This window comes from Aulonocara stuartgranti, assembly GCF_965226115.1.
Source record: "Aulonocara stuartgranti genome assembly, chromosome: 22".
In the NCBI taxonomy this organism is placed as follows: Eukaryota; Metazoa; Chordata; class Actinopteri; order Cichliformes; family Cichlidae; genus Aulonocara; species Aulonocara stuartgranti.
Window position 1 is genome coordinate 9,654,159 of NC_138957.1, and position 22,859 is coordinate 9,677,017.

Sequence of the window (22,859 nt, forward strand, 5' to 3'; positions counted from 1 at the left end):
CCGAACATGTGCTCAGGAATCAAACTTGGAGTGAGAACATTGTAAACTGCTGTCCTATTATGAAATAGGGGCAGGGATAGCTCAGTAGGTAAAGTGGTCGCCCCATGATCGGAAGGTCGGCGGTTTGAATCCACTTAACGGCTACCCTGAGGTACCCCTGAGCAAGGTACCGTCCCACACTGCTCCCCGGGCGCCTGCTTAGTGGGCTGCCCACTGCTTCACTGAGTGAATGGGTCAAATGCAGAGAAAAACAAGTAATTTCCCCATGGGGATCAATAAAGTATCCATTATTATTTATTATTATTATTATTATTATTATTATTATTATGTGCACACATCAAAAGGGACTTATTTCACAAGACCTCGCTTCTTCCTGGTACTTTTAATATCACACTGCTGACGGGAGTAAAGGCAATCAAAGGGAGGGCACCAAAACTCCACCCGACAGCGCTCTGAGCCCAAAAAGTTACAAAGTAAATATGAAATGGTATTTTAGTGCAGCAGAAAGCACTGCTGAAGAACTCTGCTTACAAGGTCACTTTCTTCAGGGAGAAAATACCCGCTCACGTCTTGTGATACAACAACAAAGTAGTAATTACATCACACGGCTTTTCTGCCCTTTGATGTGTGTAAAGCTGTAGACTGACATTTTTTTTTCCAGCAGAGCTGTTTCTAAGAAGGCTTGCCCCAGCAACACCCTAGGCAGAGCTGCAGAAGTCCCTTTGCTAACATTTAATATTTTATACTGTGAGTCTGCTTCATCTTGTTCCCACCTCATCTCCCTTATTCTCCCTCCCACCATCAATTCTCATAGTAGCCAACCAGGGATTACGCTGGCCTCTTTTGTGTGGCCAGTGAAGAGTCTGGCTTGCACAGCTTCATCTCCTGGCTGCTGCCGCAGGATTTCTGGTCAGAGCACAATGTTGCATTTCCGCCAAGAAAAAGCTGGCTTTGTGTATCACATACTATTAAAACTTGTGGTATAACGCTGCAATCACCAGGGGACAGGTTGGCTGCGTCTAGATTTCTTTTTTTTTCTTTTTTTTTTTTAAAGGCAGGGCATGAAGCTGAAAAGCACCACACAGGTTTTCAATACTGCAATGAAACATTAGTTTGTTCTGCTCAATTTCAAGTTTCCTCCTGACTGTGTTTTGTGAGCTGACCTTGATCAGACAGGAAATCCAGCATGGTCTGCAGCAGGAAGGACAGGTGGCGCACAGACAGGGCCGGGTTGCCCATGCGACGGGAGGCGTAAACCAGTTCATGCAGGAGGCGCATCTGTACAGCAGCCCAGCCTCTGTGGGTACCTGGGGGAGAGGGAGAGAGATGACAAAATAAAAGTCAGATTTACAAAGCTCATTGCTGACATCTAATGTTATCAAATCAGATTAGTCCACATGCATCAGAGACATATTCTGCCTGACGCAGATCAGCTAAATCCTTGTTGTCCCATGTCAAACACTCACATTATCATCTCCCATATTGTTTTCAAATTGTATTGAGATCTTTATGCTGATATCTGCCAGCACGGTGTTGAGTTTTATTATGCTGATGCTAATTCGTTAATCTTTATCTTTTAACACATTTCCCACCCTGTCTGTATAAGCTCTTTGTAAACATATTCCATAAGATCTCTCCCCGTTACTCAATAAAAGCTGTTTCTCAATCTTTGGATGATCAGCTTTAAACACAAAAGGTAAATGTCATAAAGTCAGCTAGAGTTAGGTCATAACACTGAATCATTTTGTTGGAATAATATCAAACATATCTTGTTATCATATGCCTGTTGAAATTAGGGATTTCACTGGCTATAACTCAATCAATTCATTTTCTCCCGTTGTCCAACTCGGGATTGTGGTTTGGATGGAGGAGTATACCAGGAGGACAGTACACCCTGGACTGGTCGGCAGTCTATCAAAGGGTGAACACATAAAGACAGAAAAACCACAGTCAGACTTGGGGCCACTTTAGAATCACCTATTAACCTAGCATGCATGTCTTTGGACAATGCACATGTTTTTTGTTTCTAACGCATTAAATCTGAATTTCCCCCTCATATTTTTCCACCTGCTAAGAGGTGCCATGATGAAGAGATAATCAGGGTTATTCACTTCGAGAAAACTTCAGTCACAGGAAACAAAAGACCAAAAAGCAAGAAATATTCAATGAATATTGTTAGAAATATTTTTTTTAAGTTCTTTAAGTTCTTTTTTTTTTCCAAGTTCTTTTTTCATAAACCCGTAAAGGCTCGTTTTGGGTAATAATCAGAAAGACAGAGAAAAACATGCCTGTGTGTATATGTACAGTGGAGCATCTACCAGTCAGTCAGCAACTGGGGAAGCACAAGAACAACTACACCAACATCTGACAACCAATCATCCAAACAAACTTTAACTCAGCGTTACACTTCCTCGTGTCCCAGAAATACACCTGCCAAGTTTCAAGCAGATTAGTCAGTTGTCGAGATACATGATGAACAGATGGTCACGCTGACCTACTGAGATGTCTGGAATAATTAGTAATTAGCACTCATTTTGAGCCAAATTCCTCCAACTCTGATCTGATCACAAACGTCTTGTACAAGCACAAAATTAGCTTAAACTAATTCGCTGAGGCCATCAATTCAAAGTATTCATGTGTAAACTTTGGCTTGCTAACTTAGCTGCCGGTGTTTTGTTTCTGCAGAGCACCACAAGACATCTTAATAGCATTCTATCTTGACACCAACAGTTACATAAGGCCCTCAGCCCCCCCACGAGATGCCCTGCTCCACTCCCAGCTGTCTACTGTTGACTCACTGAGTGGGAAAGAAAAACTAGAGGGTAGATGCACTGGAGAGGCTGTGGGGGCCAGAGGGAAGGAAGGAGGATATTTGGTAAACACTCTGATGTTTCCTCGGCTTAAATACCACTTCCAGTAACATCAAATCGTGCCCATGACGCTTTTTACTTATCAGCATTTTTCTACCACGGCTGTTATTCATCCTGACTTCTTCTGCCATCTGAAAAAACTGCAAATGCCATTCCTTCATAAGGGATTTTTTTCTGTCATGAAAACTGCACCCACTAAGCAGTCTAAAAATAGCTGACTTCCACCTGTCTGCCAAAAAACGGCGCTTATCTGGAGGACAGTAATCCAAAGGACACTTCGGATTTTCTGAGCATGTCGCTCTCGCTCAAACATGAAAAACGTGTTCATTTGTGGTATTTTCAGTGCTGAACTGGAGGTGTCTGGCAATCCAATTAACACACCACCAAGATAATGAGTGTGGTGCCACGGCCAAGCAGTCACACTGTCATGCAGTAAACCTGACTCAAAAGGCACTGTACCCTCGAGCTGCCTCAGATCTACTGTGTAGGGTGATGAGAGGGCACATAGAGCCATTGTTCTCCTCAATTATAAGCATCCAAATTATTACAAACAGAGAGAACTCCAAAAATTAATTCAACAGAATGACAACAGAGCAGCAAGAGGACAAAAGATGACAGAAAAATGCAGTGTCCCCATTACTGCCAGCAGAAAGGCGTGGTGAGAAAGGGCATATGAACCACTTACAAAACCATTTGCTCCACTGTGTCTCTGGGCACAGCAGCCTTATTGCAATGCACTATTGATCCCCATTTTCTTTCTTTTTTGAACTTGCAACTCTACTGTATTGCCTTATAAACTCTCATCTGATCCCTTCTGCTAAAAGGCTTACTTCCATCATTTCCTACTTTCCCATCAGCCTTGTGGGAATTGGTACGTCAGCTGGGAGAGTAGAGCTAGAATATGTAACGGTACTTCAACAAATCCGGCATCCAATCTGTGTGTTCAGCCGTCAGCCATTGCAGCAGTGGCAAATCGTCTTGAGGTGGTGATATCTACTCAAAGTTATGCGAGGCCAGAGCGTAATCAAACATACTAACGAAGACACTTATGTTATGTTATGAATAGCCAAATTATTGCATGTTACATTTTAAGCAATGCCACTTTTAGTTACCAGGCAGCAACCAGTGGGACACAAAAATGATCAGAATTGCTGAACTTGCCCTTTCCACCGTGTTTGTGCTATCGGTGGTTTTAGGAGGATTTTGATGAAACCGTCTTTGATGAAATTATCTGATAAATAATATAGCCTGCAGCGTGATAGGACTAATCCAAAAAGTTCTAATACACTTCACTACTCCCAAAAGTTTTAGGACTTACTACTTTAGTATTAGTTCGATACTTAAAACAAATTATAGATATCCATGTCCTACTACATTTGTTGCATGTATTTATTCATTGTATAAAAGGATTACGTCATTAATATCATTAGAAGCCCATGCTGCATCACGATCAATAAATTAATCTTAAATGTTACAGTAGGCAGCTGCACACTACCATAGACTTTGTATAAAACATAAAGTGCCCTCCATAATTTGAACTACGATAGCTCTTTTAGATGTTTTCTGACAAAGTTATTATTAATAATAATCTGTGTAACCACTGGTTTGCAGCTTGTTGTAGAGTGTTCTTGAGTTGGCAAGTTGTTATGAATTTGTTTTTCTTTACCACAGAAATGTTTCTGTCATCATGCACTTCTTTTTTAGCCTTTCTTGCTTTTTGTTGTTGCCAAGCTGAGCAGTACATAAAATCTTTTCTCTCTCATTCATTCTCTTTCCCCCTCTGATGGTTTTTCAGCCTAATGATCGCTCCCTCACTTGCACCAACATCCCTTTGGGCCTCATATTTTCAAATTGTATTAAAATTACAGTGAAAAGTTATAAAATACAAATTCAAGCCTTTGAATCAACTTCAGCTGTTATGCCTGCTTCATTTGTCATGAAATAACACGGCAGAAGGCATCACCTGGCCATGAAACTGTTTATCAACTGTTTATCTTTTAACAGTTGATATTTTTTATAACGCTAATTAAATTAAAGCTCCAAGTCTGCACGTCAATCACATATTGATTGTTTGATTTACAATATACTGTGATGGTGTACCGAGGCAAAACTACAAAAGTTATCTAGCTCTGAAACAAACACGGAAGTGCATTTGATTGTTTACACTGGCCAGCAGGGGGCGACTCCTCCAATTGTAAGTCCATTGGTATTAACATCTACTGGCAACCAGCCTTCAGCCGTCCTTGTCAGTGGCCTCAGTTTAAATACTAAGTAAATGAGTTTTGGGTCTCAGTCATGAAAAATGGTGTTATTTTCCTAATTATAGAACCCATTAATGTCCAAAAGGACCATTTCAAAGTGACAACTGCCCCTTGATTGTTATATGTGTGGTTTGAAAAAGCAAAGATGCGAAAACACTCAGATCCAGGATGCAAGACAAGGTTTTGCAAACCAATGTATTACTCTTTTTTTTTTTAATTCCCAGTGATGAAGTATCACCATATCACTGTATCACTATGTACACTGTTATATAGTAGTTTTTGAATACAGTGGATTTTATCTACTGTTCTTCTCCAAGACTTGTTTAGGAAGCTTATATGTTGAACTGTGTAAAATGATTATATTTTAAGTGAAGTGCCCTTATAGAATAATGCTATTATTTATACATTTTAACTGACTCCCAAGATATGCGCTGCAGTTCTACCTGTATTAGTGAGTTAGAATAATGAAATAGGGATTGTTCTCATGTTTTCTGTTTGTGTTTTATTTTTCAATGATTTGCTCTACCCCCAAAGAAACCATCTACTTTTACCTCTAACAAAAGCCAAACAGTAAACTTTATATCTGATATGTGATCAAAGAAAGGGAGGAGAGAGAGAATAGCTAGATTGTACAGACAGGACTCTGGCAAGGGTTTTAACCACTTCAGATGTTTAAATTCATCGTGCAGCATCATCGAGCAGGTGTCTGATCTGTCCCAGATTGATTCTGCACCAACAGATGGTATGGCCCCCACAGAGCTTGGATCTTAACGTCATGGAGTCAGTGTGGGATTACATGCAGTGACAGAATTGACAGAACTGAAAAAGTCTAAATCCACAAAAGAATTGGGGCAAGTTCTCCAAAATGACTGCCACAAGTTATTTTTAAAAAGCTCATTTTTGAAGGCTCCCCGCAAATCGCTACCTTATCATGGTGGAAGGGTTTGTGCATCCCAGGAATCACAGGAGCTATGTTGTCAGGGGGCTTTGGTCCTGGGTGAGGGACCAGACAAAGAGTAATTCAGAAAACCACTATGAGTAAAAGATCAAGCGAACAGTTCACCCTCCATGGGACAGGGTTCACCCTGGACCAAGGCCCAGGGTGGGTGCCCTTAGTCCATGGAGCCTGGTGGGGCACAGCCCCAAAAAAGGACATGGGACCACCCTCCTGTAGGGCCACCACCTGCAGGAAGCGCTCTAGGCATCAATGTGTATTATTTTATGTTGCATTAACCCTTTAAAGCCGGTCTGAGCGGGCACGCTCCGTTTTACGTAACTATTTTTAAATCCCGGTAGCACTGCAAACACATAAGGTAGCACAATAATTTTATGAAACCGGAGGAGTTGTACTTACATCTGATGCCATCAGCTTGTCCTAGGTCACAGTTTCCTTCCACATATAGCTTTGCAAAAACTGCATAAAAAGCACTTGCAGCAACAAAAACATAATATTCCAGAAACACGCTTTGCCGATTCGATCAGCTGTTCGTAACACTTCCTAGTCCATCAGCGCGAACTATCGCATGTCCGCCATGACCTGCCCGAAACCGGAAGTGACGTCATTTTGCGGAAATGTAGTTTTTTACCATCAGGACCTTATGAGCCTATACTGGTGTTTTTAAAAGTTATGTTTGACTTTATGACTTTCTGTGTCATTTCTGGGATGCTGAGGACTCATATTGCACTGCTGGAAATAGTTTATTTTGATGCATATGCTGGTTTTTTTTTGCAAATTTGCACTATAATATTTATTTTCGTTTTTCCTGCAGTAGATAAAAATTGGTGTATTTCAAAAATAAAACTATGAAGACACTCAAATTAAATTTCCTGTGGTGGGAAACTAGTTTGTGCAACTTTTTTGTATTTACAGTTTTGAGGGATAAGCCTCTTAAATTTCTCTAACTAGAAATATATGTTAAAAAAACAAAACAATTTTAAATTTTTTTGTAGTTTATTGCACTTTTTGCAATTTATGTAATTACTATGCACTTAATGCAGACATATCATTAAAATTTGGGCTATAATGGTTGTATTGATGTATATCAACTTGAAATGCTCCCAAAAATGGCACTACAACATGTACAAATATAATATAAGCTCTGGCGAACTTGGTTCTATGGTAGGTCTTAAAGGGTTAAATACTGTATTTAAACATAACATACTGTATTGAAACTACTTGGAACTTTTTTTAAATATGAAGATAAAAATGAGGTATTTGAAAATCAAGATTATGTAGTAAGTTTATGAGTCTAAAAGAAGAAGGAATGAAAAATAGCAAGCAAACCTGTTCTCAGCAAAACATTTCCAAGTCACAAATGTCTGACAGCACTGTAGGATAAATGTGTGCCAAAACCACCTTTTTAATTCTTTAACTGAAAGCTTATTAAACCAGACACTTAGTGAAATGTGAATTGTAACTGTTCTATTGTGGTGCGAGTGCTTTGGTCCACCCATTTCACTGTGAAATTTGCCTCTACATGGAATCCTTTTTTCCCCCTCCTCATGCAACTCTATAGTGCTCGCCTGATTGGGTCTGAAGAGAGCCGCTTTGGTCAAAGTCCCTTGTCATGGGCTAGACACAGAAGAATACAGATGAAGTGCAGATCGAGTCCAGCTCTCCTCCAGACCACTTTAGTTACAATTTGCTGAAATGTTATCATCGACTTCTGTCCAATGCTGTCTACTGCAGCTCAAAGGACAAGCATTTGACCTAAAAGATGCAGCTTGTTTGTGCATTTACAAAGGAAAAAAGGCCCAAGATTAACAGCTTATCAGAGCAAAATCCGCTCTCGCCACAACTCTTGAATACCAATCACAACAAGAATACCGATGTCCCTGAACATTTCTGTGCGCTGTTTTCTTTTGAATGGACGGTGCTTGCTACTGAGAGGCTGTAGCATGCAAGGGTCAAGAGTCTGCAAGAGTACAAGGTTTATCAGGGGAGGCCGTACAGAGTAGTCTACAAGAGCTCAGGTCAGGTATCACCCATGACTCTCTTTGAACAAAGGGTTGGTTTGAATGCAGAACACCCTGAAAGAGTGCTTGTGAAAAGACAGCAAAGCTGGTAATGAAACGAAGGCTCTTCATCAGCTTAATCCATTAAATATGTTGACACTGTTGTTAATCACACACTGTGAATCCTGTGAGAGGGCACAGCATTCAGAGTTTGAGAAGACTGATTCACAGAGAATTACTCCTTTTCACTGATATAAAATCAGCACTTCAGCCTTGCAACCCTTAAAAAAGAAAAACTAAATCTAACTATAGCCGTTCACAAACATCAACTCCCCGTTACCCTTCCTCCCATGGAGCACCTAACACTTCAGACACACTTCTCACTCCTGGAGATCTTCTGTCTGGTTTAGGAGAGGGTGCTGCCAGGACAGAGTGTACAGGAGGCATTAAACGTGGAACCCCGTCGCTCACTAGGAGCAAGATTTACAGTGCACACCAACTCAAAATCCTCTTTAGGTGTTAAAAATCTGTATTTACTACAGAGAAGCAGTGTCAGCTTGCAATTGAAAGACATGGACAAAAGTATTTTTGCAGCTTGCTTTATTTCATATGTTATTTATAGGAATTAAGAGTCCAAAACTGGGGAGGAGATGAATCACACCACCATGATTTACGATTTAAATCTGTGCCGATCAATTTACTGCTACTGTGCTAAAATCAACACTGTTAAAAGCCTGTTTTATTTTGCACCTGATGTGGTCATGACAGTGCTGTTAGGAGTGTTAATTTATTTGTAATGAGAGGGGAAGAGTTTATCAGAATGAGTGCATAATTGGCAAAGGTGGATGGCTGTGAGCACAGTGTCAGAGCACTGGCTCCATCATGTAACTCTTCAGTGAGTCCTCCCTCCGCATGTTTAGAGCCTCCACAGTAAAACTGCTATTTTTATGAAACAGAATAGAGCTGGACTGAATTTAGCACCACAGTAAATGCGTTATTGCAGGGAGTGAATAAATGAGCTTTCGGGTTACAATCGAGGGGTGCTGTGGAATTACTGTGTCACATGCCACATGACGCAATGTCAAAATCAGTGCAGGACACCCAGCAAGTAAGCATAAAAACACCTTAAGTCTCACTCTCATTACTGTTATTGTTTACCATTTTCTTTTTTTCAGTAGCAAGATGAATAATTAAAAATAGCTGCATCCATAATATGAGGTAAGTAGTTAGAGATGTGTTTGGAGGCTGGACAAGAATGGCCCGTAGGTTTTTGTTTGTTTGTTCTTGAAACAAACAATGTGAATTGTTATGCCCACATATTATTCAGCCACCATGTGACCAAGCCTACCTTTGCTGAAGTCTTTAGGATCGAGTGACAGGCTGTACCCAGGTAACGTCTCCAACAGCAGCTTGTAGCAGGCCCTCCAGCCAGGCTCTGGGATGGTGGGAGCTACACACTGCATGGCAGCGACACGCTTGAAAAAAGCTGATTTTCGATGGAATCCAATCAATTCATAGAGCTCAGACAGGATACTGTAGCGCTGGATCTTCTCTTCCTCCGACAGCTGTGGAGAGAGAAACACCATTATGCCTTCCTGCACTGGAAAATTCACTTTTTAAAATCACCTCATCTTATCAATCAATACATATGCATGCTTTGATATTCAGAGGCACGAGGGAGGTAAATTATGGTGAGATCACCTTGTTTAAAAGTGTTCTTGTGACATCACGGCCACTTTGTAAGCCAATCACAGGTCAGGTAGATATATAATTTATCAAACACAGATTTCTGTTGGGGCATCTTTTTATCAGTGTCTTCTAATGTACCAAGAGGGCAGCATTAATATTCCAAACCCATTGATGAAAGATGATGAAAAGACGACTTTGCCTGACATCAAAACACTGAGATTTAGTTAAAAGTGAAATGCTGTCTGCCCAGCTCATTGGAAAGAAAAAAAAAAAAAAAAAAGGGGGGGGGGGGAGGTTACTAAATTTGGTTACAAATTGTTTACAGCATGAACTTTCTATCTCAATGACACTGCTCTTAGATCTATGTTTGTATTGGATCTAGAGAGTCCTGCAGCTATACAGATGTTTTTTAAGATTAATGATGTCATGGTTTCATTTATTAATAAACGGGCATTGTGTCTGTTGTCTTATAAGTTACTTAATTTAAAGCTCATAATCAGCTCTTTTACACTATTTGTTACCCGTATATTTTCGTCAGCTCTTTCTCATCATTTCCTTAGTTCTGGCTCTTCCTCTTTACCTCGAGCCTCATCTCCTGATCTGAGGTCATCTATCTGACAAAAACATGCATATAAGATCCCTATTTATTCCTGATATTGTCACAATTACGTATTGTCAAGAAACTACTCATGAAATCGTTCTGTCTGTAGAAAGCTGACAACAAGCGGCTAAACAGCAGCAGCTGGCTATAAGATAACATTTTGACAGCTAACGTTACGGTGCAAGCGTCCTAAAAATGATCAACACATTGACTATAGTCATCACATTGTTTATTTGCCAAGCATCCAAGTCAAGCAATTTTAGATCCACTTCAAAGAAAGTTTACTAACACCAGCTAATGGCTGCAAAGGCAGCAGTGCTTAACCACAGAAGAGTTCAGGTTATCCTCAACAACTCAGTATCACTTCCAGACGGAAGTAAGCTTCACTGACTCCTCGACTCCTATCACTCCTTTCAGTTTTACACCCTCCTCTAGATTAAATAGACGTGACCACCCAGCATACCGACAGGTGACTGACAGCCTACACTCACTATGGAAGAACTGTGCTGCAGTTTTTGAAGCGAGTCTGGGGTAAAAATTTATTATTTAATTGACAGATATCAGGTTTTTTATTCAAGATTTACCACTTAGTGTTGAGATTTTTTTTAACATGTTAAAACATTTTTGTGAATATCTTGATGCATTCTCAATCATCCAGGAAAGTAAATCTCCAAAAGTTGATTCTGTTCATCTGGACGTAGCGTTTTGTGGGGGAAACGTTTCGTCACTCATCCAAGTGACTTCTTCAGTCTCAGCTGACTGCAGGTTTCCCCAACCTTAGAAACAGTACATTTGCATAATGACTGAAACCAGCCCACTGAAGGAACAGTGGGCTGGGAGATCAGTTCCTTAATCTTAATTATACAAATTCTCATGACCATTGATCAACAACCTGTTTATAAGATTGGGGAAACCTGCAGTCAGCTGAGACTGAAGAAGTCACTTGGATAAGTGCCAAAAGATTTCTCCCACAAAACGCTACGTCAGATGAACAGAATCCACTTTTGGAGATTTTTGTGAATAAAAACGTTTCTATACACAAATACGCCAGCTGTAATTCATAACAGATGTGAGCCATCTAAATTTGACATTTTTAATCCCTCCTGACTGACCAAAATGTGATTGTCCTACAGGGGCCACCATAGCTAGGATTGTGCTCTAGAAATGGGAGGGATATGAACACTAGATAAAGTTGACTGCAATCTACTGACATCTAGTGGTGAGATTTTACACACTGTGACTTTAACATGTCTTTCCAACATCAACCAAATGAAAAGAAAATCACGTCATTTAAAAAGTTGTTCCATTAAATGGTTTTGGAAGTTTGACGCTAAATAAAAATTGTTAAGAACACTTTCATCACACTGAACAATAATAACAATGACACAGGAGGAAAATTTCAATGACAAATGCAAAAAAAAAAAAAAAAAAAAACCAAAAAACCCCAAAAAACAAAAAACAGAAAAACTGAAGCATTTTCACACAACAGGAGAACAAAAAACTGTGAATCAGTGTACTCGTAGGTGTCCTGGAAGAACTTCACTGACTCAAAGTCTTATGAGCAAAAAATTCTGACACAAAAATAAATGTATTAATCTAATGATAAAGAGCTAAGACCAAAAAAACATACTCCGAGGGCACAATATGGTGCAAGCAAGGCCCATTTTAGAGTGTCTTTTTGCTAAAGGTCCTGTGATTTAACTGTCCACCACAGAGCCAGTGGACATATTAATCATCCCGTGCGGCTGGGAAAGCTTTTATTTCCCGGTCAGATGGCGTACCTGTCCCAGGTTGATGTAAACGGCATTCTGCAGGAAATCGGAAGCCTCTCTGGCCCTCTTCTGAATAGCCAGCACCCTGACTGCTTTCACACAGGCCTCCAGCTCGATGACACCTGCGTTCTTGTACTGCGAAAGATAAGAGGAGGAGCAAGGGGCAGGAGGAGGCTCGGTGTTAATGAATAATGAACAGTCGATCAGAGTCGCCTTGAGTTTTACAATCCACCACATAATCAGGGAGAATGTTCTCTCATTAACATATGACCGTATTCATCAATCAACGCGGATGTGGGAAGATGGAGCAGTGTGATAACTCGGATCTCCTATTGTTCTACGTTCAGGAATTCCCAACCATTACTCAGTTTCTGCTGCAAAAGCTGAGCAGTTGCTGCTGGTTTGCCCCCTTTTTCCCCTCTTTTCTTCTCTTCTCAAACCTCACCGTCCCTCAACTTCCTTCCACTTCCACCCTCATTGTCTCCTTATTAAAATTCAATTAATATCTGAATGGCTCTGTGTTGAGATGTAATTTAATTCTGAATGAACTAGTTACAGGTAAAAGGGCTGAAAGAAGGTCAGTGCAAAGAGGCAATTATAATAATGAAGATAAAGAGCAGGATTGCTTCTGAATAGTTTGGAAGCATAATGAGCCTATTCGGCTTCCCCTAAGCATTAAAGATACTTTAATAGTATTCTTGGTGACTTTGTACAGGGTCCAAGTACATTGTGCTATAAATGGAACCTGTACAATAACTTTTCTGTGTGCAGGAGTGCATTATTGCTGACTAATAAGCTTCTAGTCCTACTATCTACACATGCCCCCATGCTTGCCCCCATGCAGCTTCAGTATAGCAATAATAACAAACAGCTGCTGTCAGCATGCACAAGTCCTTAACAACTCAAACAAAATAAAATACTGCCCCCTGCTGAAATCAATAAATATTACTACACAGCTTACGACGCTTACGTTTCTGCTTACCAGCGCTTTTGGTTTTGTGTGAGCATTAGTCTAAAGACTGAATGGCTGTATTTAAAAATACCCTTTATTTTCTCTAATCTGATTCCCTATTCAAGTCAAAAACACAACCCATTAACCTGGAGCTCTGCGGCTTGTACTATGAAGCAAGATCGGGATACTCAGCATATCTTTTTTAATCTGGCTTCAATTACCCTTCACTTAACCACTATTCACAAGAAGGTGCTTATCAACTCTGTAAGTTAAACCAGGGTTAACCACATAATTAAGACTGAGGTTTTGCAGCATGTAACCAATCACAAACAAGCACTGGTCTACTGGCAACAGAGCAGATCATTTCACAAACAATAACAGAACTACAGGATAGGAAAAATATGAGGTTAAACTCGTAATATACACCATCAACATGACAGCTACTACAGCCAAGCAGCACTGTCAGGAAAGCGCTGTATGTAGCTGTAGTATTAACTGCATCAGTTAATGTAAATACTAGTAACTATAAAACCAGGAGGGAAATCTGGCAAAAATATGCTGACCACATAATCTAATGGACTTATCAGTGTAAATAACCAATCATTACAGCACTGGGAGCTCCTGCTATAATAACTAATTAAATGAGCGAGCTGTTAGATGTATTCTTTCAGCAAGTAAGAGAGTTTTTGCCCTATTCTTTCCACTGCAGGCCTGATGGCATTAAAACTGGCTGAGAGAGAGTACACAACAGATAAACAACAGAATTCAAAGCAGTTGCAGGCTGACTTGCAAATTTCATATAAAATCAACATGCACAAGGCTTTAGTGCTCTCTGTTTTAGGATTACGTTGCTTTATAACTCTAGAACAAAGAAATAACTTTAGAAATGTCTGCAGTCAGCAAGAAAAAAAAAACAGAGGGGAGACAAAAGTTTTAGTTAGAAAAGTGATCAGGCAGTAGGTGGTGGTTTTGCATGCACTGACCCCTTACTCATCCTCATATGACAATGCACCATGACGAAGTAGTTTGATACAGTGAAACCACAGGATAAAACACGAGGTTATCTTGCCAAGTGTCCAACGCTGCTTCTTAGCACAAACCTCTAGATGGTCACTCATCTCATTTTTACCAAGTCTAATATCAAGAGAACAGCCTCAATAAAGATAAACTAAAGCACCTTTGGAGAACAAGTGCAGCCCCAGGCAGGACCTGCTGCTTATCATGTACAATTAAAGGAGAATAAATGCTCTTAATCTGCAGAGGGTGTTTTGATCTAAAGAACAAGGCTGCCATTAGTACTTTGTCTTGCTGTTTCAATAGCTAAAAATCTCTCTTTAGGACCTCCCTACTGCATTTGTGGCTCTCTGCTAGGAATCTAATTTTCCTCTATTCTGTAGGCATTTCTGTAGGGTTCATCAAGTTTAAGATGTTAAAACCACATATCAACAATCTAATATTACATCATTCTTAGCAGTACTGTAAAAGTACAGTGGAAAATCACAGGATTATATGAGCTATTGATGGAAAAGTGCCTGGTTGCATGACACTGACCTTATGTTACTAAATATAGGCTGTCATATATTAACTGTTCCTCTACGTTCCTCACTAAAAGCCGCCATGTGTGCGGTCAATCTCATCGTCCTCCATGCTGGGAAACAACATGTGGCCCAAAATGTTCTCCAGACTTTCAGAATCAATGGCATGAAGCCTCCGGAAGTATCCAACAGAAAGGCAGAGATCACAGAAATGCTGATTTGCATGGGACTAATCACTGTCACAGGGCTTCTGTGCTCTGGTCTGAGAGCAGAAGGAGACACAAATTCCTGTGAGGGTTGCATCAATAAGAGCGTCCAGCATAAAGATCAGTGCCAAACAAAAATTTGCAGATCCATCAGCTGTGGCAACTGCTTACAAAAAAAAAACAAAAAACGGAGCAGCTAGAAAGAAGCTCATCTTGTCCTTGTTTAGTCCCCTGAAGACTCTTATTGAAAATGTATGGCCTGCCTGTTAGTGTTTGAATATATTGTTAAGGAATTCATTGGGAAATTTTGAATGACAATTAAGCTTTACTGTAATCATCTGTACAGCAATTTTAAAATAGTTCATGTTTAAGATCCAACTAAAAATCAAGCAAAATAATTATTATCCTCAAGCCAACCCAACAACAACCACACTGGTTGGGACCTGGTTTAACAGCCGTGTACACTTCGGGCAGTACCTTTCCATAGTAGGAGATGGCCTCTTTGTACTTCTCGATAATGTCCTCAGGACTCAGGCAGTTCTTTGCTCGTCCAATCTCAGTGCTGGTGTCCGCACTAATGCCGTTGGTTGTGAGGGCTCCTACAGTCAAAACAGGACAGCATAAGATTGGTACAGGAAAGAAACAGAGAAGACGGCGCATCACTCTGGTCTGCTACTAAAGGAAAGGAAGGAGAAACAGAGTGAACAAAGGAAGAAGAGAAAACTCTTTGAAGGAACAGTACTGGACACCCCGTCAACACAAATACTTTCAAATATATCACATAACACAGACCACGTTACAGTAATGGATTGAAATATTGTTGAAAACCCACAGGGTGATGAACCAAATGTATTTATCCCATTTTTCCGATTTAAAAGAACTAAAACATGAAGGGGTAAAATTAACAATAAGATATAAACACAGCCACAGGTAAACTTACCTGTTAGTCTTTAAATGAAAGTGCAGACGGCCTCTCTAAGCCAAATCTGATTAGAATACACACTGACCTGTGTGTGTGACTGTGATGCTGTCACAATGTATACGATGTGATGCTGACCAAATGATATTTGCATCATGAAGGGGCAATGATTGTACAGTGCAACACACTGTGTCATTTTTTAGTTAGCGAAGATACAAATATACACAAAATATAATAGAAAATATTTGCTAATATAGTGACAGATTCAGCAACAGTGAGCGTTTAATAAGCAGGAAGTCTGCACGACTGGTGTTTGACTGCCCCCCGCTGGAGCAACAACAGTCTTCAAAGAGAAATATTCTAGTAAGCAATTTCTTTAAATCATTTTGATAGGTTTCAATTATTTTTCTTTCATAATCAAGAGTAAGATGTATGCTGGTATTATTAATGGGTCAATAAATAAGGAATGGAAGCAACTGAGAGAGGTCATTTAAAGATCTGGTGACTGAAAGTGAGGCTGTGAGGAGAAAAAAAAAAAAAAAAAAAAAATGGTGAAACCAAACCAACAGAGGAGAACATCTGTCACAGGAGGGAGAAGTACATCGGGTGATTTGTGAAACAAACTATATAAATCAAGGTGGTGACGGTGAAGGATGAAGAGTGATATAAAAACAGATGCAAACGAGGGCACGTGTGATCACAAGCAAGCAGGCAAATTGTTGTCCAGAAGAGCTAAGTTGGTTATACATTCCATACCTGGATCAATGAGAACCTCCTGAGCCCCTACAGACAGAGAGAGAGAATGCAGATTCACTCCATGATGCAGGGAGCAATGTTAGCAGTGTTAGTCCCAACAATTTGCAAAAATGGCTGCTGCTGGTTTGCCATGAAACACTGAGCATGTAGCTGTATTATTGACACTGCTCATTCATCGGCCAATCAACATCCTATTAAGTGATGACAAGCAATTTTGAGCTCAATAAGGTGTGGTGAATAAAGCTTTGTGTTAAGCTTCCAAACATTTACACTGCTGCCACTCTGGCTCATTGATATACTACACCGCTATACACACACTATAGTAGTATTTTAACTCTATATTAAACTACATAAGAGCGCCATACATGTTACATTTTATGCATAGTAGTACTTATAATATGTAATACAAAGTGGTTGTAACTATATGGAGGTTGATTAAATTTCATTAAAACCATGTGCGAAACAGAGCATGTGCAACGGTACTAAAAAAGTTGTGTACTTACACAACTTAACAAAGTAATAAACAAATAGTATATTTTACTCTTTGTGAATTAGGCCAAATGTGTAAAATCTGCAAACATGAGGAGGCACTGGTGCAAAAGTAACTGAGGGAGGGAGGCAGTATAATGCCTTCATAAAGTGCTGCATTTGAAGCGCAACACCTGCTCAAAATCTCATTTCATTCTCCTCATCACAATAAACAAACTGTTTGTTTAACAAACAAACTGTATTCACTGGCTTTTAATACAGTGTGAGAGTTATTTGATGCTAATATTATAAGTTATTTGGTACTAGTTATTTTGTAGTTCTGTACAGAACTTTGGTCAACGCTGCTGCTGTAATGAAATGTGCTATAAAAATAAAACAAACTTCAACTTATTATTAATGCAACCAATAAACCCAAACTGATCATCTTCAAAAAATGAAGAAATATATCTGAATAAAACTGAAAAGAAGAACTCTACTTTTGACAAATTCGGAAAACAAAATATTTAAGTAGTACAAAACCTAGAATAATTCTGGGCCATACTGTACATATCAGGGCCGCACGCTTATGCTCAAAATGATAATCATGATTACTTACAACATTGACATTTTGATGATTTCTCAGGATTAATCAATCATTTTATTGCCAAAAACAAAACATATTAACGCCAATGTAGTGTGAAATTATTTGCGTCAAAATAAATGTATTCCACCTTATCAACAAAAAAATACATACAAAAAAAATCATCACCAAACTTAACACAAAATTAAATCAGCGCGGGGTACGACTTTCATTCTTACGGGCGATCGTGGCTCAAGAGTTGGGAGTTCGCCTTGTAATCGGAAGGTTGCCGGTTCGAGCCCCGGCTCAGACAGTCTTGGTCATTGTGTCCTTAGGCAAGACACTTCACCTACTGGTGGTGGTCAGAGGGTGCGGTGGCGTCAGTGTCCGGCAGCCTCGCCTCTGTCAGTGCGCCCCAGGGTGGCTGTGGCTACAATGTAGCTGCCATCACCAGTGTGTGAATGTGTGAATGACTGGATATGTAAAGCACTTTGGGGTCCTTAGGGACTAGTAAAGCACTATACAAATACAGGCCATTTACATTGCATTACATTCCTTTTATTTAAAAGACATATTTTCAGAGGGACGGGACTAAAACTCATAGCGACATGAGACCCCTCTCTGTTTCTGGAAATGGTTTCATGCAGTTTGTAAAGTGTTTTCAGGTGTTTGAGTAAGTTAGTTGTGGCACAAACACTAAGATACTTCTTGATTAACATCACTTGAACTAAATAATACAAAGTATTGCCAAATAGATGATATTCTGCTTCGCAGGACAAGCTCTTTGCCTTCTGCTGTGCCAGATATTTGAACTTTCTTGTGCATTTGTCTTTAATTCAGTGTTACTCATCCAGTCAACAATCAGGAAACTTCTAGCTGCACAGTGCAGGGAACAGGCAGGCAAATACTCAGACGCTCATTTAGGGAGCTCTCCGATTCCATTTTGCTTTACGTTCTGTTTGCGGAGCATACATTTTTAGTAGTACTCAATCACAATTATTTAATTGTTAAGAGCTAAAATCGTGTTCAAGATTCAAATTCAATAAAACTGTGCAGCCCTAGTGCATAGCTGAATTCCTTTTTACTGAACATTTAGCTTTAATTTGTTTGCCGTTACATTTTTACTGTCACTGAAATTCCCTTTTTTTGTTATTTTAATTTGATCATTCGTTTAATAATAATAATAATAATAAACTTTATTTATAAAGCACACTTAAAAACCAAGGGTATGCCAAGGTGCTTAACAAGTAAAATAGAGTATAATGTTGTTGTTGTACAGCCTTATGTAGTTTATAAATACTTAAAACTATCTGAAAATTAATTGTTAGGGGGGGGAAAAAATAAATCATATTCCAATCCTAAATCCACAAATCCTCAGATTCATTCAGACAAATGCGTTTTAATAGTCTTTGTGTTTAGCAGACGGTCTACAGATTCAGTTAACTTAAGGTATACACAAAGCTGTGTTAAAATTAGAGCAAGTTAAAAGCAAGTTAATAACAGGGCAGGCAGAATAAATGATGTTAACTGTAAATTAGCAGTCGTCATCAGGTTAGGTGAGAAAAGCTTTGGAGGTTTCAGGAGGTACTCTGCACACAAAGTAAGCAGCTTTCTTCAGCAAGCAAAGCTTAGCAGTGTTTGCGCTGCTGATCAGTAGAGATATTCTCACTCAGTTACAACTCACACATAGAAAACAGTCATCAAGGCCAGCGCTTGACAGCACGGTTACAGAGTGATGTGCTCACCTGCTCTGTGGCGTTTCCCTGCATCTAGTGGCTGGGAGATACTCTGTTTGCGCCCCATCATCTTCCCCGCTGTGCCTCCAGGGTAGTGGAATATGACAGAGGCTGAGCATAAACCCTCCAGTGCAGCTGCAGACAAAAAAAAAAAACAAAAAACACAGCACTCTACCACTCAGATCAGCTTGCACTAATGATCATTTGCTTCAAAGTTTTGAGATCTGCATGTAAGGCGAGCAAAGGCTATAGTATTTACTCTCGTCAACAACTGCAGTATTAAGTCTGCTTCCTCCCAAACTTACCACCTAGCCAGAGGAAGTCATTAACTCCCCTGAGCAGCTCCACAGCCATGTGGTAGTGGACCAGCGCGTCCTGCAGCATGCCTGCCTGGAGACACAAGTCCCCAACGTGCTTCCTCATCCGTCCCTGACATCGTTTCTTATAATGCCTGAGGGGAAACGAGTAGAAAGAGGAAGGAAAAAAACTTCTTCAGACAACAGCAGGGTGGATCAAGTGTGTCAATTCAATCTAGAATAAATGTTTCGATTTTTGGCAATTGATTTGTTTGAATACAAAAAACAACTCTGACTTATGCTGTTGTAATTTCCTATGTCAGCAGGGGGTGGGGAGTCTTCTACAATGAGGATATATTAGGAGGGAGAGCAAAAACAAAAGAGCAACAAGACAAGGACAGAGTATGAGCTGTCCTACCACCCCTTGGCCTTTAGCCTTGCACAAGAACACACAGGAGGTAACAACTTTACCAGGACACACAGGGAACTTAGCTGCCTTGTGCAAGACATTTGAGACGTCTGAAAAACAGGAGGTCGTATGAAAACAATATGAGGGATCAGCAGGTGAAGTGAATTCATGGGCAGAATTCTCTTAGGAGTGTCATCTAGAAGCAGGGATATAAAAATCTACAGGAACAGCTATTCTGGGAGAACTGTGTCACACATTTGGGCAGTTTAAATATTCATACAAATGCTCAGCAGGCTGCTTGTGAACAGTTTTCTCTCTGATAATTATTTCTGGTAGGAAACTAGACTGCTTAGTAATAAATAAAAAAAAAAAACATATCAAACTAGATCTGCAGTTATGGAAACTTTCATCTGATTCGTGTCTTAGGAGCTGCTGTGCCAGGCTGGAATGTAGCACATGATCTCATGAATAAAGAGATGAGATCTGATCTGTGCCATTCAGCCAGACAGATCACAAAACAGCACCTTCTTATTCCCAAATGCTCTCTAAAGCTGGGATGAACTTCAGCAGCAATGACATGTAATGCTTAGGAGACCAAACTATCAGCTCCTCCTTCATCAGTGTCTTCATGTTTCAGTATTAAAAGCACCTTTTTTTAAAATAACTATCTGGTACATTTTTTTTTATATTTTGCATTATATTTTGTATCCATTTATTTCAGATTTTAAGCCTGGGAAACAAAGAAATCTTGTTTATAATATATATTATCACTTATGATGTAAACAATAGTTAAAAATCAGTGATAAAATGTCATAAATATCATAGTATTTGCAGATACAGGGACACAGGTCAATACTGCTGATATCAGCCGTAACCAATATTCAGCTAATGGTTTTCACACATACACACTCACACGCAAATGTACAATATTAACATAAAATTACTACCCTGGTGTTTACCATCTAAAAATGCATTTATAAAACCCCAAAAGTACAAGCATTAAATACCAATAAAGAAATAGACTTTTTAATGTTTTGCATTTGTTTTTACTTATATATTAAATTTGAGTTTTTGCCTTCTATTCAGTTAGTTTGCAAGGTGGGTTTGCCTGTTTCAGTTTAGATTTTTGGATTGATAATGTTTCATATTAGTTTAGTTTTTGTTAGTTTTCGCCTTTGTAATCATTATAATATGAAGTTCTTTCTTGTTGTTGTTTTTTTTTCATCTTTGCACGGCATAGGTTTCAGATGTCTACAAGAGGTATTACAATAAAAACAGCACTTTTGTGAAGGCAGTTCACTCACACACATGTAAACATTCCAAATCTCAGTAAGCAAATGCACCAAAATCCCATCAGTCGGGTTATGTTGACAAATTTTACCAAACTGACAAAAAAGAAAAAGAAAAAAGAATCCTCCATGTTTCTAGTTTATTTTCTCAGCTCCTTGCTGTGTCTGACATACCCTCCCAGAAGCAATAAAAGGGAGTTTGTGGCACAGACATCCTGGGAGAAAGAACAGGCAGATCTATTTGTGGATCACAAGCAGATTTGAGTTTAGTATCGGTTCAGTGCGACACGCTTGCCATGTTCCTGTATGTTCCAAACATGTTCCAGTATTTGCTTATCAACTAAATCTGATCATCAGTTATACTTACTAATACTACTGTATATTACCATTACTTTTTAAAATTATATAAAACAACAATATATTTAATGAGGCCAAAATCAGCAACATAATTGAAGGATGTGTCAAAGTACAATTGAAATAAAGTTTCCCATTATGAATTTTAATACTCTTAAATTTGATAGGTTTTAATTGGATCTTTTGTTAAAAAGGTTTTGCCATTTTCACTGTAATTAGGATCAAACTACACAGGTCTTGTAAATAAAGTCTCGTCTATGTTTCATTACGCTGACACAACAAGGACTTTTTTTTCCTCATTTACTTTCATTCATTATTGATTTTATATCTATGAATTTCATGGATGCATAAACACTGTGGCTACCCTGTTGGTTAAACTTGTACAGTCTAGTGCAATCCATGACCCATGAATTCAGACTTCAATAGTTTGAACCCCGTTTGTTTTTAATGCTTTGGCCATCCCATTTGCAAGTATGAAGATGGCTGATTGTTAAATAAGAATGGTTTTTGCAAAGCCTAAAAACAAAAAATGATCTCACTGACAAATAAATTGTTTTACTAACATCAGTGTCCACCATCAGAAGTTTGTATGAGCAACTGGACTGCATTAGATATATTTATATTTTGGGCTTGAGACATTATAATTGTAAAACGTATTAAATCAACCTATGCCTGTGTTTCAACATTATCAATGAACTTGAACTAGCTACTCTCCAGACTTCGGGCTTAAACACATTAAACAAAGAGCTGTAACTTGTAATGTCTAGAGTTCTGCCTGTACAATAACTGCTGTAATTCATTATCAGTGAAGTACCCTGATTCCAGCCAAAAACAAAAAAAGGATTTTTGGAAAAAGTAAACAGCTTTTCTAGTAATATTCAAGTTTTTTTAAACCAAGATGGAATTGGTGGAAATGCTCACCTGGAGGCTTCAAAATAACAGATCGCAAACCACCTGGAGATGTCACAACAGCTATGTACACTTTTTATACCATCTATGGTTCTACTTTTAACATTTCCTAGGAAAAACACCACCTAGGTTACTTTTGTGCTTAAATTTAACTTCTCATGTGTCACAACTCTTGCACTGCAACGCTGCTGCTCGGCACTAAAGTCATACTTTGAATTAGGTAGTCTGTCATCAATAACAGTAACTCATTAGAAGAAAAGAATGGATGTCCTTCATTTTGTTTACACACAGAGCCAGGAGGA

At 39.2% G+C, this 22,859-nt stretch overlaps 1 protein-coding gene across 4 annotated transcripts in view; it reads right to left on the bottom strand.

Moving 5' to 3' along the window:
* Window positions 1–22,859, bottom strand: part of trappc9 (trafficking protein particle complex subunit 9) — a 233,478-nt gene that overhangs the window by 207,162 nt on the left and 3,457 nt on the right. For 3 of the 4 annotated variants that reach the window (XM_082521361.1, XM_082521362.1, XM_082521364.1), the window contains 7 exons: window positions 19,606–19,751; window positions 19,310–19,435; window positions 16,517–16,543; window positions 15,319–15,440; window positions 12,158–12,283; window positions 9,435–9,651; window positions 1,164–1,307 (listed from right to left, as the gene is read on the bottom strand). In XM_082521361.1, coding sequence (XP_082377487.1) covers window positions 1,164–1,307; window positions 9,435–9,651; window positions 12,158–12,283; window positions 15,319–15,440; window positions 16,517–16,543; window positions 19,310–19,435; window positions 19,606–19,751 — 908 coding nt within the window. The remainder of the gene's footprint in view (window positions 1–1,163; window positions 1,308–9,434; window positions 9,652–12,157; window positions 12,284–15,318; window positions 15,441–16,516; window positions 16,544–19,309; window positions 19,436–19,605; window positions 19,752–22,859) is intronic. The other variant, XM_082521363.1, reaches the window with a different exon arrangement.